Below are 16487 nucleotides of genomic sequence, written 5' to 3' on the forward strand. Positions count from 1 at the left end.
CTCTGTGTAAGCGCAAGGAAGGGGTGGAGGGAAGGAAGAAGCTGGGAACTCAAAAGCACAGTGAGCCATTCCAATTGATTCCAAGCTGATGCTGCCGCCTACACACACCACACCAGAATAGGGTGGACGTGCTGATCACACAGAGAAGTTAAGGCTAGCAGGTTAGAGGAGAGCAGGCTTGCAACACATTGAGGCACTACACGTATAATATGTGGCTTAGGCCAGTGTAGATGGTGTATTGGATGTGGGAGGGCTGGTTTCCATCTCTGCCACGGATGGATCTCTCTCTCTCTCTCTCTCTCTCTCTCTGTATTCCCATGTCACGGCAAACACAGGAGAAGACCATACAAGCCTCAGAAAATGAAAAGTGTCCTATAAACACCAAACAGTCATAGCCCCTGAATAGATGGCCACCCTGACTCTTGCACCCAAACACACCAATATCTTTCTGCTCACCTGGTTCCATCATTCCTTCAGCAGAAGCAGCTGCCCAAGCACATGTTGTTGCCACTGCCAGGAACCTGAGAAGGCCACACAGCAGGGCTGTCATCCTGTTGTCTCTTCTTGTCCCACGGCTCCCACTTGGATCCTCCAAGCCTAGATTGAGAAGGGAAAGGGGTTGTCACGCCATCGAGTTTTCCATTGCAATTCAGAACGATGGTGTATCCTATGTCCAAAACCATCTAGAACTCCCAATAATACATTGAGGGAGAGGTACAGTTATTAAGACAGCAGCATCTGTAGCCATTCCAGGCTGCTGGACATTTTCTTTGGAAGGAGGGAGTTGATTTGCCAATCAGCACCGAAGAATCTGATTGCAACAATCCCAGAAGATGCCCAGTCCTGCTCGTGAGTGAGCCATTGTACCTCAGTGGTAAAGCCCAGCGGCACCAAGTAGGGCTAGGAGAGATTTCTGTCTGAAACCCTGAAGAGATGCTGCCAGTCAGTGTAGACAATACTGAGCTAGAGGAACCAATGGGTCTGACTTAGTAAAAGGCAGCATCCCATGAGATGCTGATGTGAAACGAATTCATTTCCTGGATAGAACACTGCCTGCAGCATTGCACTATAATTCTACAACCCTCATCTTGAGCATTAGGTGGCCTCCCAGGGAGATGCACCACAGAGGCCTTGGTGTCACCTAGCCAGCTCTTCATGGCCAAAGTCCACCAGATTATCTTAAGATAGTTCCTGCCTGGAAAAGACAGCCCCCATGGATAAAAAATGTAAATAAATAAATCAGGATTCTTGGCCTTTGGCATGACCCTGCCACCCCAACTTGCTGGCCAACTCCTGCTCCTATTCCTTTCTTCCCCCCAAATCTCAATGGTACAACCTTCTCATGCACTTTGATAATGACCCAAGGAGCAGAACAAACCATGGGGTGGGGAGGAGAAGAAGAAATACAAAGTGGGGCAGCGAAAGTAATTCTCGTGCAGGACGAAAGCGAGTTTAAGTTTGAACACGTGGTGCCTATTGGTACTAAACTCACGGCCGGAGAGTGCGTGCGTAAAGACACTTCCACTGCCCAGCTGCACACAGCATACAGTCCAAAGGAAAGTTAAGAAGCCGATTTAAAAGTGCCGCCGAAAGCCACGAGGTTCGAGGGCACGGTTAGGAGCACAAGCCCCGTTCAATTAACGCAAGATTTCCAACTGCGCTTGCGGCCGTGGATTGGCGCGGATGGGCAGGCGCGTCCAGGGTGCGCGTGTCGGTGTGAATGGTGTGAGTGCGCCGCGCCTATGGACTCGTGTCTTGCGCGCAACCTGCATATCTGGGCGCCTGTTCCCTGGGAAAGGAGCGTACGTGGTGCGAGTGGAGAGAGCAGCGCCCGAGAACAGGCTCCCGGGGGCAGCTTAATCTTTAATCCGAGCGACAAAAGAACCTCTGCGCGCCTGGACAGTTTGGTAACAGATTTACAGACCCTCCCGGTCAAAGTCCACCGCCTCCCCGGGCGCGGGGAGAGCAGCCCTTCGCCCCGCCACACCCCGGGGAGCCTCCGGGGTCGCGGCGGACAAGAGACCCGGATCTCTCTCCCCGGGGGCCATTCCTAGCCCCGCAGCGGTCAACGTAGACGGAGCCCACCTCACCTCTTGCCGCCGCCGCTTCAGCGCTGTCCCGCGGCTCCGTGCTGCGGCGCGCTCCGCCCGGGCTCCATCCCTCGCTGGGCAAGCCGGCTGGGCAAGCGAGGCTCCTCCACTCCCTCCCTCGCTCGCTCGCCGGTGCCGGCGAGTCGCGCGGAAAGTGGCCGAAGAATAAATCCAACGACCGAGCGCGGCGGGCTCCACAAAGGTTCTTCGCCGGCTTGGTGGAAGCGATCAGCCCGGCCGCGCTCGGCTCTCTCCGCCTGCAGCCCTCGCGCCTTCTGTCGGCTCCTGCAACAGGCGCGGGGACTTTGTAGCGAAAGCTCTCGGGTTACACCCCCGCGCCGCGCGCCGCCGGCCCGCTCGGAGCCAACAATGGGCCGCGAAAAGAGCCAGGGCCGAGGGGGAGGGTCGCAGGGGCCCCGCCCCTTGTCCCCTCCCCTCCCCCTGCGCCCTCCCCCGCCCGCGCCAGGGCCTTTTCACACTCACATTAGCTAAATTCTCTCCCCCAAAGCTCCGGCAAAGGGGATTAAGCGGAGTTCATTCTCTGCCGGGGCTTTGCTTCCTCTCTGCTGGCAGCGGTAACTGGAGACACCACTCATTAAACTCCTGCTCACAAGGAGCGCGTCGTGGAGAGGGCGGGGGGGCCCTCTCGGAAGACAGAAACGCTGTGCGGGGATGTGTGTGAAAATAATTAAAACCCCATGGAACCCGACGGGGCTGGGGCGAGGAGAGGCAAAAAAAGTAAAAAGGATTGTGCACTGGTGTACATTCAATAATGCGTTTCTTAACTGGCCGCCAAAAAAGCAAGAGCTTGCATTTGTAGGCAGAATGGAGTTCTACCTGTGGAACTCACGGCTGCATGATTTGTATTAAGCAAGGGAGATAAATTCAATTCTTTTGTCTTTCTTTAAGAGTGCTGGTAATATCCAGATTCCACCTACCAACTCCATAAAGTTTCTAGGTCTGATGGTAACCAGGATCAGAGTTACACCTGTTATCTGCTGCTTGTGAGAGACATGAGTGTTATCCCATATGGAGAGATAGAGGCAACACAGAAAAGAAGCTCCTCAGCTTGATGCCAGGAGGCCAGCATGTCTCTGAACGCTGCATAAAGTTTGGACCCAATTAACTACATCACTTAGCTTAGTGGGAGGATGTGTCAGAGATGACTTGTCGCATGTTAAGCCAAAAATCATTATGGGAACTTGGAAGCAGCTGCAGTTACCGGGAAGCAAATGGTTAATATGTACGCAGACAGCTGCACATGGACACAGCTAACTGATTCTTTCTGCAAGACCCTCTGTAACCCAACCAGGAATTCTAGGCTTTGGCAAGGAAGGGCTGGGAGAGTAAGTTCTGGTGGAGAAAAGATGCATAGAAGTTGTTTTAGTGCAGAGCTCAACACACAAGAGCATTGTGTGTCAGAGCATGTGAAGAATGCTTCCCCATTATTACAGCTACAATATAAGTGACTGTGTCTAGCTGAGCTGGAGTAGAAAGTGTGGTTTTTACTTTCAAGCTTTGGGCCTTCTTTCTTAAAGTGGTGTTGTGAGATATACCTCTAACCGACATCAAGACTCTCAGCAACACTTGCCATTTGGCCATGCTAGCTGGGGCTAATGGGATTTGGAGTCCAACATCATCCAGAGGGCCACAGGTACCCCACCCCTGATCTAAAGGATCACAAATTGAATAATAGATTTGTAGAGTTGGGACCTTAAGAACCATCTAGTCCAACCCTCTGCAATACAGGAATCTCAGCTAAAGCATCCATGACAGATGGCCATCCAACCTCTGCTTAGAAACCTCCAAGGAAGGAGAGTGCACCACCTCCCAAGGGAGTCGGCTGAATAATACTTCCCTTGATCTGGACACTATACATCTGTTGACACAGTCTAGAATAGCATTAGCTTTTTTTGCTGCTGCATCACACTGTTATTTAAAATTCATTTATTGATAAGTACATCACATTTCCATACAACAACATCACCAATCTCTTTGTTGCTGGCAGCACACATTATCCCCTCATTCAAAAATCTGGATTGGGCAAAATTTGTTTTGATTCTGATGGGCATGTACTGAGAGGATGATGCTTTAAAACAGAGGTCGGCAAGGTTTACTGGCCATGGGATGGATCACTCCCATGGAGATCGTCCGTGGGCTGGGCTGGTGCAGCGCGATGCCGGAAATCACTTCTGCACATGCCCAGACGCAGGAAATTGCACCTGCACAGAAGCGATTTTCGGCATCTGGACATGCGCAGACGCAATTTCTGGTATCTGCGTGTGCGCAGATGCCATTTCCGGTGCCACTCGGCGAGTCCCCGCGCCGCGCTGGTTTAGTGCAGTGCACGGGGGACTTGCTGAGTGGGCAGCTCAGTTTTGGGGCGGCTCGTGGGCCGGTAAAACGGTTCTTCATTGGCCGCATTCGGCCCATGGGCTGCACGTTGCTGACCCCTACTTTAAAAAGAACATAAGAGCCTACTGAATCAGGCCAATGACCCAGTTTAGCATCCTCTTTTTGCAGTGGCCAACCAGATGCCTATGGGAAACCCCAAAGCAGCCCCTGAGCACAACTGCCCTCTTCTCACTTGTGATTTCCAGCACCTGGCATTCAGAAACATACCGCATTCAACAGTGGAGGCTGAACAGTGCCTGCATGGTTAGCGGCCACCAAAAGCCTTCTTTTTAATGGTTTCCCACCCCACCTTTTGGAGAATATACCCTTCCAAGGCAGATTCAAACAAATCAGTTTAAAAAACATTACTATTCCTGTTATACAAAATAACGGGTGTGGGGGGGAATTACAATGTTAAAACAGCAATGGAAAATAGTTCTTTAAACACAACCACCATTAAATCATCCGTGCGTAGACTGGATTTTTTTACATATAAAAAGTATTATGTGTGGTCCTAAAGGACAATGGAGATGTGTGCATATAAATTTTCCTAGAAAGAGAGTTGCAGAGAAACTGGGGCTACCAAAAAGAAGTCCCTGTCCGTGGCACTTCTGGAACAGCTCAGTCAGTAAAGCATGAGACTTGGGGCATGGGTTCAAGCCCCAAGTTGGACAAAAGATTCCTGCATTTCAGGACCCTCATGTTCCCTTCCAACTCTACAATTCTATGATTCTCTAGACTCACCAACCTAACCACTTTCAGCAGTGGACCAGAGAGATACCTACATTAGATGACCCTTATGGTCCCTTCCAACTCTGGGATTCTATGGTACTCACCAAACTAACCACTTTCCGCAGTGGGCCAGAAAGATGGTCTCAGATGCTGAGCTGTAAGAACCATCCTACACTTGGGGTCTATGGCCAGGTGCTAATAATCTGGGATTCAGATGCATGTTTGGAAAGGGAAACAATGGGATGACAGTGAATTATCAGACTCTGCCCTCCCCCACCACACACAATCTTTTCAAAAGAAAAAGAAAAACACCAGCAGAGGCTTCCTCTGATGCTCTATCACACCAGGAAGCCTCCAGAGGAGCCACATTGTCTGTGCTTGTTATCACAATGTGGGGATGGTTATCCACATGAAGGAATTTGCCTCATTGCTCTTCCCAAACAGCTAAGCAATGAACCATCCATATTTCTCACCCCATGTCTTCCTTGTGTTATAAAAATTTAGGGTGCAGACATATAGCAGACACACACTCCACAGAAAACCAATCCTTCACCTGTCAAAATTTAGGGAATACACCCTGAGAGAAATTACACTTTATTTTAGCACACATAACAATCCCCAAAAAAGACATATTGGCTCTCCTAGTGACTCTAAATATTTCTTCCACAGAAGGAAATACCTTGGAGAAACCTTTCCCAATAGTTCTTTCACCCAACCTTTCCCAATAGTTCTTTCATTCAAATCCTGTCTTAAGAGCATATTTTGTGTATGAATAGGGTGGGCCTGTGACTTGGATTCAAGAATTAAAGTATTTATCATCTCAAAACAATGGCCAGACTGCCCAGGTAATGCAATCATTATCACATATCTTGGCAGGCAGGAGAGAAGCCTAATTCTCAATTTTTTGTGGTTGACCGCTTCTTTCTGTGATGCATGTATGATGCTTTTAGGGTGGTTCTTGGCAAAAGGGTTGGGCAATGTCTAAAATCTTTAAAGGTTCCTGCACACTTTGTTCTTGTTTTCTCACCTCCTTGCAAGGAAGCGGGGGACTCTATTGCAACAGAAAAATAAAAAATCTGCTTTGCTTTCACTGGATCCTGCCTCCATCCATTCTTCTCTGACCAATCATGGACCTGGGGGACTCAGAGTCCCTTGATGGGGAGTTGGGCTGTAAAAGCCAACCCCCATTTTTCCTACAACACTTGCACTGCATTGCTTGGCAAGCACAACTTGGATGGATTCACCCAGTTTTGGGATATATATAATCTATCCAACAGCAGCTCCGAAGCTTCCAGGTTGGCTGTAGGAAAACCCTTTGGAGCAATTTGCCAGTATGCTCTCTGCTGCTGCCTTTGCCCATTAGCCATTGTCTCTTGGTGGCAAACTGCAGATGGAAGCACTGGTGGGGACAGAGGGAACAGTAAGGCTGGTTAATATAATGAGCCAGGGGCAAGCTGCCCCTCCCCTGCCCTGTTTTGTCATGGAAAAGCTATCACAAGATAGCTAATTAATCAACAGCAGTGGCAGCCTCCCAACTCAGTTTTCCATGCTGAACAGGGGCTATTGAAACTGCTGATTAAATCTCTCCCTTAAAGTGAAGTTGCATCCAAACAAACTCACATTCCAAAGCAACTACTCCCCCCTCCCTCCCCAGCTATTCTTCCTGGGCAGATCTTCATCTGTGGAGCATCCTCCTTTCAGGCAAAGCTTTCCATATCAATAGGCTCCCAGAATGGGGGGATTAGCTATGGCTCCCCAGTCCCCAGGTAACTGTGGCCTTTGGGCTTAGTGGATGAGCTTGCTTGCTGCACAGCCTTCCTTGGGTTTTCTTCCTTTCTTAAAGGGTAAGAGCAACTGGCTCAATAGTTTTACCTGGGGTATAATATGGGGAAGATGCCCTCCACCCCTTTACACCCTCCTGAGACCAGGGAAGGGTTGTATTCAGACAGAGATAGCTCAGTTGGTTAGAGTGTGGTGCTGATAACCACCAAGGTTGCAGGTTTTATCCCCATATGGGACAGCTGCATATTCCTGCTCTGCAGGGGGTTGGACTAGATGAATCTCAGGGTCCCTTCCAACTCTATAGTTCCATGGTTCTATGAAAGAGGGAAAGTACAAGCGCCTCCATCACATTATGGGTTACACATTTTAGGTGTCTCTCTCTGTGAATTAGCATAAAGCGTTAATGTTGTTGTTGTTGTTTAGTCATTTAGTTGTGTCGGACTCTTTGTGACCCCATGGACCAGAGCACGCCAGGCACTTCTGTCTTCCACTGCCTCCAGCAGTTTGATCAAACTCATGCTGGTAGCTTCGAGAACACTGTCCAACCATCTCGTCCTCTGTCGTCCCCTTCTTGTGCCCTCCCATCTTTCCCAACATCAGGGTCTTTTCCAGGGAGTCTTCTCTTCTCATGAGGTGGCCAAAGTATTGGAGCTTCAGCTTCAGGATCTGTCCTTCCAGTGAGCACTCAGGGCTGATTTCCTTAAGAATGGATAGGTTTGATCTTCTTGCAGTCCATGGGACTCTCAAGAGTCTCCTCCAGCACCATAATTCAAAAACGTTAATACTAAAACGTTAATACCGAGTCTCAACTGCATGTGTAGGTTATGGCTGTTGTTTCGCTGTAGGGTTATACACACCCTAGGAACGTGAGGTCATTTGTGCCTTTCTGTCACATGTACAGCTTCATCACCATAAACAATGACATCTTGCATACTTTTCCAAGGGAATTCAAGGTGGCTAGCAATCAGAAACAACAGTCACAAAATATAAAGCAATTCACAATAAAACATGAGCAGAAAACCCAAAACCCAATAATAATTACAAAACAGCCATCTGAACGGAAAGATCCAAATACTGTACCCTAAGGAGGAAATATTCAACCAATGGCTTTTTTAAACAAACACGTCTTCACCAGCCATCTAAAGGTGGAGCTCACTTGGCAAAGGCTTTCTACAGGATGGGGAAAGGACAGAAAAGGCCCTAGCCAAGTAGGCCTCATAGTTGTGAGGGGTGCAGAGCTGGGGCAGGGTATCCCAAACTTGGGTCTCCAGCTGTTTTTGGACTACAGTTCCCATTATCCCTGACCACTGGTCCTGCTAGCTATGGATGATGGAAGTTGTAGTCCAAAAACAGCCGGAGACCCAAGTTTGGGATACTCTGAGCTGCGGAGTGCTTGGAGCAGGAGGAAGAAGGCTGTCCTTCAGTGAAACAGGTCCCAAGTGACAGAGGGCTTTGAAGACTAACAGCAGCACCTTGAAATAAGTGCAGAAACAACTCAGCAGCCAATGCAGGTCACAGAAAACTTGTGCAATAGACTCAATGCCTAACACCTGTCAACATCCCACTCACAGCATTTTTCACTAGTTGCAGTTCCCAAAGGGCAGCCCTATGGAAAGTGTATTGCAGGTCACTAGGGCATGAATGACTCTAGCAAGGTCTGACATTGTCAGGAAAGGTCACAGCAAACTGGCCAAAGCTTGGAAAAGGCACCCCTTACTACTAGCACTACTGGCATGCCTAACAAGAGCGCCAGGCGAAGGAGTATCCCCCAAGCTATGAACCTGATCTTTCAGAGGCAGCAGAACCCCTTTCGAGAGTGTAAAACCAAACCTATGGCAGATGGTTCTTCCGCCAACAGCATTTCAGCTTTGTCTGGATTAAGTTTCAGCTTGCTCAGTCCCATCCAGTCCTTCCTAGCTACCAAGCAGCCATTTGGCTTTTGACTGACTCCCTCAGATCAAATGAAAATGAGAGATAAGAGCTGAATGTCATCAAGTCACATGCACTGAAGACCCTGCAGGTTCAGCCCTGACATGTTGTGCAATCCACGTGTGGGTTTTAACCTCCTTTCTAAGGAGAATTGCCTTCCATGCTGGAATTATGGAACATATGAAGTGATTTTATCTGAGAGGAAGCCTGTTGGGGGAGAGGAAAGAAGGAAAATAACCCCCTCCCTTCTTCTAGACCCTCCAGCCTAAATGTGTGATATTGGCCTCCCTGAAGGGGCCAGAGGGCTTAGCCCTGGAATCTGCGGCCAGGGCTTAACTCTGGAACATGCGTAAAAATCGTAATAATGCCTATGAGTGCCCACTGTTGTAGTGTGCTTCTTTCACCATTGAGTAAATAAGAGCAGTTATCTGGGATTAAGAGGGAAAACACTTCCAGGTGAGACCAAATTGACTTGCAACCTCCAGCACTAAAACTTTTTTTTTTTAACCTTCTGTCTGGAGAGTTATCTGTTCCTCATAATCCTTTTGCTAGTAAAAATATGCTGCTAAACATGGGCTATGGAGTTAGTGGCAAAACTGCATTGCATCTTGTGCTGTCCCCATCAACTGCTTCTAACAGGTCTAAGCCCTTGCTGCTGCTGCTGCTGTTTTTTAAAGAGCAAAACATTTCTGGGTCTTCTGGAAGTTAAGCGCTTTCTTGATGCGAGTCCTGAACCGCAGCAGCTGCCTGATGGACATGGATAGGAGGCAGAGGGGATTGTGTAATTAGGCAGAGAAATAACAGAGGCAGAGAAGCGTATAATGTGCTCATATTCATCTCCAGGGCTTGTGTTTGCCGCTGGAAGTTCCATCGCGTCCGGACAGCAAAGCTTGCAGGCCTTGTTCTGAGGCTGCCTTCTGCATTCCAGCGTAGCCCTGTTGCTCGCATGCATTGTCCACTAGCTCTGAGAGCAACCTGGATTTACAATGCAAATTACCCCACGGGTTATGCAAATCACGTTCTTCATAAAAGCCACATACATTGCCCTGGGGCAATCTGAGCCCATGCTTGGTTTTGCTCTGATCCCACAGGAAGTGCTGCGCTGCCAGTAGGGGTCTGACACACAGAAAGCAATTCAACACAAGCGGCCCTTTATTATTATTAACAAACATTATGGCAGCTCCGAGGGGCCTCCGCTGAGATTGGCACTCAAGTGGCAGGGCACTGCATGCTACAAAGAAAGCCAAACACAATCCCTACCTCAAGGATCACGCCAGCAAAGGACAGAAAGGGGGAAGGGCAAGGGCAAGGGCTGAGCATAAAGTGCGGCTCAGGGAGGGGACACACATGGGTCAGCGGACACAGGAGGTTGGGGATGGGATCCAGAAGCAAATGACAGTGGAAAAGGTGGAGAGAACACCAGCCTGCAGTGTTACTCCTCGGCTTAAGCAACCCGGGTGGAAAAGCTCAAGCTATATAAACTGTTTGACACTGGCGCGGCACAATCTCTCAGCAAGTGCATGTTCCAAAACAAAAAGTTTATACAGTGCTAAGTGCTATAATTACTTTGAAATTCAGGAACTCTTACTCGCACGCAGACATCGGGTGCGCACATGCTCTGCCGCGCTCTCCAGAATAGAAGCACTATTTACGGAAATGTCCCAGACCCTGGGTGTTAGATAGGAGAGTGATCTGTGCAATCTCTCCGCTGGGTAGATGGTGCATGGTGGGTTGTTTTTCCTCTCTGTGATCTTTAAAGTGCTGTGGCCTGACACGCCAAAAGCACTGCAGTAAACAGCCCCTGCTTTGTTATTATTATCAGACATTATGACAGCACACAGGGCGCCATCTGGGCTTGATACGCTGCATGGGCCTCCAGTGAACTACTCTGAGGCTAAGCACAGAAAGGGCAGGAGCACACAAACAGTCAGTGCCAGATGCAGGAACGGAGATACCGTATTTTTCGCACCATAGGGCGCACCGGACCATAGGGCGCACCCAGTTTTTAGGGGGGGAATTCAAGAAAAAAAATCTTTTTCCCCCCCGCAGCCCCAAAGAGCAGCGTACAGGCTGCACACAACCTCTCCCTGCCGGAGGGGTTGCGTGCAGCTATGGATCAAGCCAAGGCAGCGAGCGGGATGGATCCCGCTCGCTGTTTTGGCTTCCCCTTTAGCCCCGTGCAGCCTCTCCTTGGCGGAGGGGCTGCACAGGGCTTTCCTGGCTTTACTGGGAGGTGGGGGGATTCCCTCACCTCTCCCCAAAGCCCGCAGAAGCCGTGCAAACCCTTTAAAGAGATCACGGCTTCTCCTGGCTTTCCTGGGAGGCGGGGGATTCCCCCACCTCCCGCAAAACCGGCAGAAGCCGCACGCCTTTTAAAAGGGCTGCACGGCTTCTCCTGGCTTTCCTGGGAGGCGGGGGGATTCCCCCGCCTCCCGCAAAACCGGCAGAAGCCATGCGCCTTTTAAAAGGGCTGCACGGCTTCTCCTGGCTTTCCTGGGAGGCGGGGGATTCCCCCGCCTCCCGCAAAACCAGGCTCCCCCCCCAGCCTTCTAACCAAGTCGGGGGACAGCGGCAAAGGCGCGCTGCGCCCCTGCCGCTGTCCCCCGAGTTTGCGGGGCTGGCGACGGGGAGGAGCAGGCTTCTCCCCCCGCCAGCCTTCTAGACAAGTCGGGGGACAGCGGCAAAGGCGCGCTGCGCCTCTCCCGCTGTCTCCCGAGTTTGCGGGGCTGGCGACGGGGAGGAGCAGGCTTCTCCCCCCGCCAGCCTTCTAGACAAGTCGGGGGACAGCGGCAAAGGCGCGCTGCGCCCATGCCGCTGTCCCCCGAGTTTGCGGGGCTGGCGACGGGGAGGAGCAGGCTTCTCCCCCCGCCAGCCTTCTAGACAAGTCGGGGGACAGCGGCAAAGGCGCGCTGCGCCTCTCCCGCTGTCTCCCGAGTTTGCGGGGCTGGCGACGGGGAGGAGCAGGCTTCTCCCCCCGCCAGCCTTCTAGCCAAGTCGGGGGACAGCGGCAAAGGTGCGCTGCACCCCTGCCGCTGTCCCCCGAGTTTGCGGGGCTGGCGACAGGGAGGAGCAGGCTTCTCCCCCCGCCAGCCTTCTAGACAAGTCGGGGGACAGTGGCAAAGGCGCGCTGCGCCCCTGCCGCTGTCTCCCGAGTTTGCGGGGCTGGCGAGGGGGAGGAGCAGGCTCCCCCCCGCCAGCCTTCTAACCAAGTCGGGGGACAGTCCCCCAAGCTTGTGGGGCTGGCGGTGGGGCTCTCCTGAAGCCTGGAGAGCGAGAGGGGTCGGTGCGCACCGACCCCTCTCGCTCTCCAGGCTTCAGCGAAAGCCTGCATTCGCACCATAGGACGCACACACATTTCCCCTTCATTTTTGGAGGGGAAAAAGTGCGTCCTATAGTGCGAAAAATACGGTATATATCTCCATATATATTCATATATATATCTCCCTGCATATATATATGCGCGCATGCATGCCTTTTGGGGCCATAGCTTCAGCATTCCAGCATGCTTTTATCCCTGCAGCACACTGCCCGCTTGCAATTATTGTATCAGTTACAAAACCATTATGAACTATGTTTGTATGTTATCTTACATCACATATTATTGTCATTTCATGCATTTTGTTATATTTTATTGTACTGGCATCATGGTCACTAGCTTCCACTGGGTGGAAAGGTAGGATACAAATTTAGCAAGCAAATACTCAAATGCATGGCTTCAACTGTAGCTCCTGTCCCTGAACAATACCCAGCAGTATCCTGCAAGTGCTGCCCTTTTGGTACCTATCGCAATCCTAATCTCAGACTCAAGGCTATATATATTTCCAACTCTTGGCCTGCTCATGATCATATAGTTCTGCAAGATTGATGTGTGTAATGCATGCTGAGTGCCAAAAGCATATCAGTCCATGGATTGGGGTCATAGTTAAACTATGGAACTCGCTCCCACAAGGAGGCAGTGATGGCTGCCAACTTAGATGGTTTTAAAAGAAAACTAGAACCGTGTATGCTGCCTTCAGCTGACTGGAGTAAAAGCTGGGACATAGATGGAGTCAACCAACCAACCAACCAACCAACCAACCAACCAACCAACCACTCCAAGCGCCATCAGGTAAAGCAGAACACAACCCTGCTGTTTGTCCCCTGAACATCTAGGAGAAAGGCTGTGAACACAGGAGGTTGCTCTCCACCAGATCAGCCTGCCTGTCCAGCTAGGCCAGTATCATCTCCTCCACTCTGACAGGCAAGGTCTTAGGCTGAAGAAGTCTTTCCTCCCACCACCTGATGCCAAGTGCTGAACCTGGGACCTTTTACATGCAAAACATGGGCTCTGCCAGTGAGCTATTTATTACTTGCAAGGAAATCTCCCTGCCCCAGTTTTGTTATATAGGAGCATTCAGAGTGTGATTCTCCCACTTGCATTCCAAAGTGGTACAGTCTACTGCTACATGACCATGCAGTGTGTAGACCAGGGGATGTCTCCTCCTTTATCTTTCCTTGCTTCCCTTTTCCACTGGTGGACTTTGGGGTCTCAAATTTCAACAGTGCCCTGTGTGACACCAAAATTCAGCACCCATCCTGCCTCGTGCCTTCCATTCTTCATCATAGTTGTGGTGCTCCCAAGGCTCTGCGCCCAGTGCAAGCAAACCAGTCACACACCCCTAAATCCGCCTCTGCCTTTTCACTTTCTCTGCTCTGCTCTTGGTGTTGTTTTGTCCTCTATTGGGCAGGGCAGAGAACCCTATTTGCCTTATTCTCAGTGTAGAACCCATCTGATTCAGCAGCACTAAGGAATTCATGGAATAAATCCATTTTTTCCAGCTCCTCCCAGGACAGCTATCCCTGGATGGAGGGTGGATGGGCTATGGACAGTCCATGCTGATGGGATGAACTCTGCACATGCCTAGGGGTCCTCTCTCCACATATTTCAGGGCTAAGGCCTAGCTTTGAAATTACATTGTGTGTTAGCTGAACCGCAGGTCACCTTTAGCTCTGCTCTAACACGTGAGCATTTCGCTCCACAGCCAATACAGTTTTCTCCAGCCTGGGAAAGAAGCTGCTGCTAGCAGAATAGCAGGAAGGGTGATCTGGGAGGGAAAGAGCACACTGCTCACATTATATCTGTCTCTTTGCCTTTGCTCTGATTCAAGGTCTTGCGCATCAGGTCTACCTATCCTTCCTGTCCTTTATGGCGTGCCCTGTGGTGGAGGCAGCTTGTTTGCAAATTGCTGTTGTAAGTAGCTGGGTGTTATCACTGCCAGCAACACCATAAAGTGGCTGTGACCCTCATTAGAGGGTCTTTAAAGACTGCCATAAAAAAACTAGGCAAATGTGGGAGCCTGGGGTTAAACAGCTCTAATCCCCCCACAGTAAACACATTGAGGCTGATTTCCTGTCATTGCAGTTACAGCTCGGAGCTCTCTGCTTGGGCTAATTGGACGCAGCAACCCCCTGGACACCACCCAGTACCATCAGGCTCGTGCCTCTACTCCCACCACCCAGACCAGGTTTCCCTTCCATCCTGCAGCATCACAACTGCTGTCATGTAAAGCAGGGAGAAGAGCTTGCTACTTATTCTAGCACACATGCAAGGTGGCAAGAAATTTCTGTTTGGGGGTTGCTGGGATTCACATAATCCGATCCATCCCATGAATATTTCCTCGGGGGGGGGGGGGCTCTCTGGTTTTGTTCAAGCTAGCATTCTTGGAAGACACCATCAAAGTGATTGCTTTCTACCGGTCCGTTTTCAGATGCTCAAGACTGGAGATCTCCACACTATCCGTCCCTTCTCAGTCTCCTCTTTTCCACTATACCTTATCAGCAGCTTAAGTTCAGGTCTTTGACATCAGCAGCACCGTGGCCTGCAAGCAAGCTTCACTCAGACTTTTCTAGCTCTGTCCCCTTGGTGGTGGTGGTGGTGGTGGCAGTGGCACAGGAATGTCTGCCCTGAACCAAGAGCCCCGTAAGATGCCTAAGTATTTCTGCCTCCATAGAGTCAGAATTTTGACAGCTGACCAGTTTCCATCTGTACCAGGTAACAACACAACAGTCTGTGTCGAATTTGTGTCAGTCCAGGAAGTACAGTCAGGATATGAAAGACCAGCTGGACAGAATAAGAGGAACATGGAAGAGCTGCACAGGAACAGCTCCCAGGTGGAGGATCCAGTGGAGGATCTGGACGTGCACATGTTACACCTGATTCCAGCCACTTTCTGCACACCATGCATAGTCTTATACACATTTTCCACTGTCCCCTGTAAACTAAAAAGTCCCACATGTCCTCATAGGGGAGTTAGTTCCTCCAGTTTGGATATGCTAGGGCATCTCAATCAATCAGTCAATTTATTGTGCATAGCCAAAGGCCTTTACAATGTACTGCAGAGGGCAAGACAAGGTTTTCCTCTGAAATTGCATGACATACTCTATAAAAAAATTACAGCATAAAAAGTTTTACAGTATGAAATTTTAAAATTAGAGAGCATTAACATATTCAGAAAGGAGCTTCTTAGCTGCCAGAGCAAATTTGGCTTCCAGGTGTGTAATCTGTAGATCTTTATCAGCTATATCAGCTAGGTGCTTGACTGTCACCTCCTGGGGGGAATCGGCCTGAGAGGCAGTCAAGAACAAGTGATAATTTTTTCCCCTCTGGGCATTCAATATAAGGGGCAAAGGAGCAGGTAATGTAGGACATCCTCAACCTTTTTGCATCCATAAATGCACCCATATGGGGAATTCCCAGGTATCTCCCCTCTAAATATGCTGAGGGCATCTGTTGGAACCTTAGTTCAACAAACACCCTACGCAGCTGTGGGAAAGGCAATGGTGCCTTAAGTGGTGGATCTTGATTTGGGGGTACCAACTAGAATAATGGGCAGCCATAATGTGCTCTATCTTGGTTGGTTGGTGTACTGATCAAAGATCCAATTTCTTAGGTCATGGGGACTGAGGGAAGGGCATCTCAGAAAGGATCCTTTCCAGGAGATGTGGTTGTTTAAACAGAGAGTGGGCCAAAGCCCTGCCATTTTTTTTGCTATTCCCTTAGCCACTGTTTTGAGAAGGCTGGATGGGGGTGGGGACATGTTTTAGCTAAAATTGTCAGGAGTCAGAGGTGAGGCTTTCAGATTTCACGAAAGATGCCTGGGCACAATCTCTGTCTCCTTTAGTGACCTGATGTCCACGCTCATCTTATGACGGCATGCATGATGTAGGTTGCCAAATTAAAGGAAAGCAGCAGCCTTGTTTTTCTCCCTGAGAATCCTGTGCATTTTGAATATCTGAAGCCATTTGTTCATGGACTTCTTGGGAATCAAAGAGGGGCCTTTCTAGCAGCGTAGCTAGCCGCTTGGTCGTGATGCACGCCACGTAGCCTCCAAGGAGTCTGTCCACCGCTTCCCCCTTAGCTGTAGGACGGCTGAGGTGGAGATGGTGGGCTGATGCAAGCCTCACACTATCTCGGGCAGTGCGGAGCCTGCAGGCACCGGAGCCACCGTGTCACTCCCAGGAGAGATGTGTGGTTTGGGTGCACTGCATGACCCATGAGAAGTGCCACCCCCTAGTGTGCCC

The 16487-nt window shown here is 50.1% G+C and overlaps 1 protein-coding gene across 3 annotated transcripts in view; it reads right to left on the reverse strand.

Annotated features, from left to right (window-relative positions):
- Positions 1 to 16487, reverse strand: part of FGFR4 (fibroblast growth factor receptor 4) — a 49360-nt gene that overhangs the window by 20364 nt on the left and 12509 nt on the right. For 2 of the 3 annotated variants that reach the window (XM_081185305.1, XM_081185307.1), the window contains one exon: positions 457 to 597. In XM_081185305.1, the coding sequence (XP_081041431.1) occupies positions 457 to 597 (141 nt within the window). Of the gene's footprint in view, positions 1 to 456; positions 598 to 2090; positions 2435 to 16487 lie in introns of those variants that run through there. The other variant, XM_081185306.1, reaches the window with a different exon arrangement.

The sequence above is a fragment of the Podarcis bocagei genome, assembly GCF_964188305.1.
Source record: "Podarcis bocagei genome assembly, chromosome: 2".
Lineage (NCBI taxonomy): Eukaryota > Metazoa > Chordata > Lepidosauria > Squamata > Lacertidae > Podarcis > Podarcis bocagei.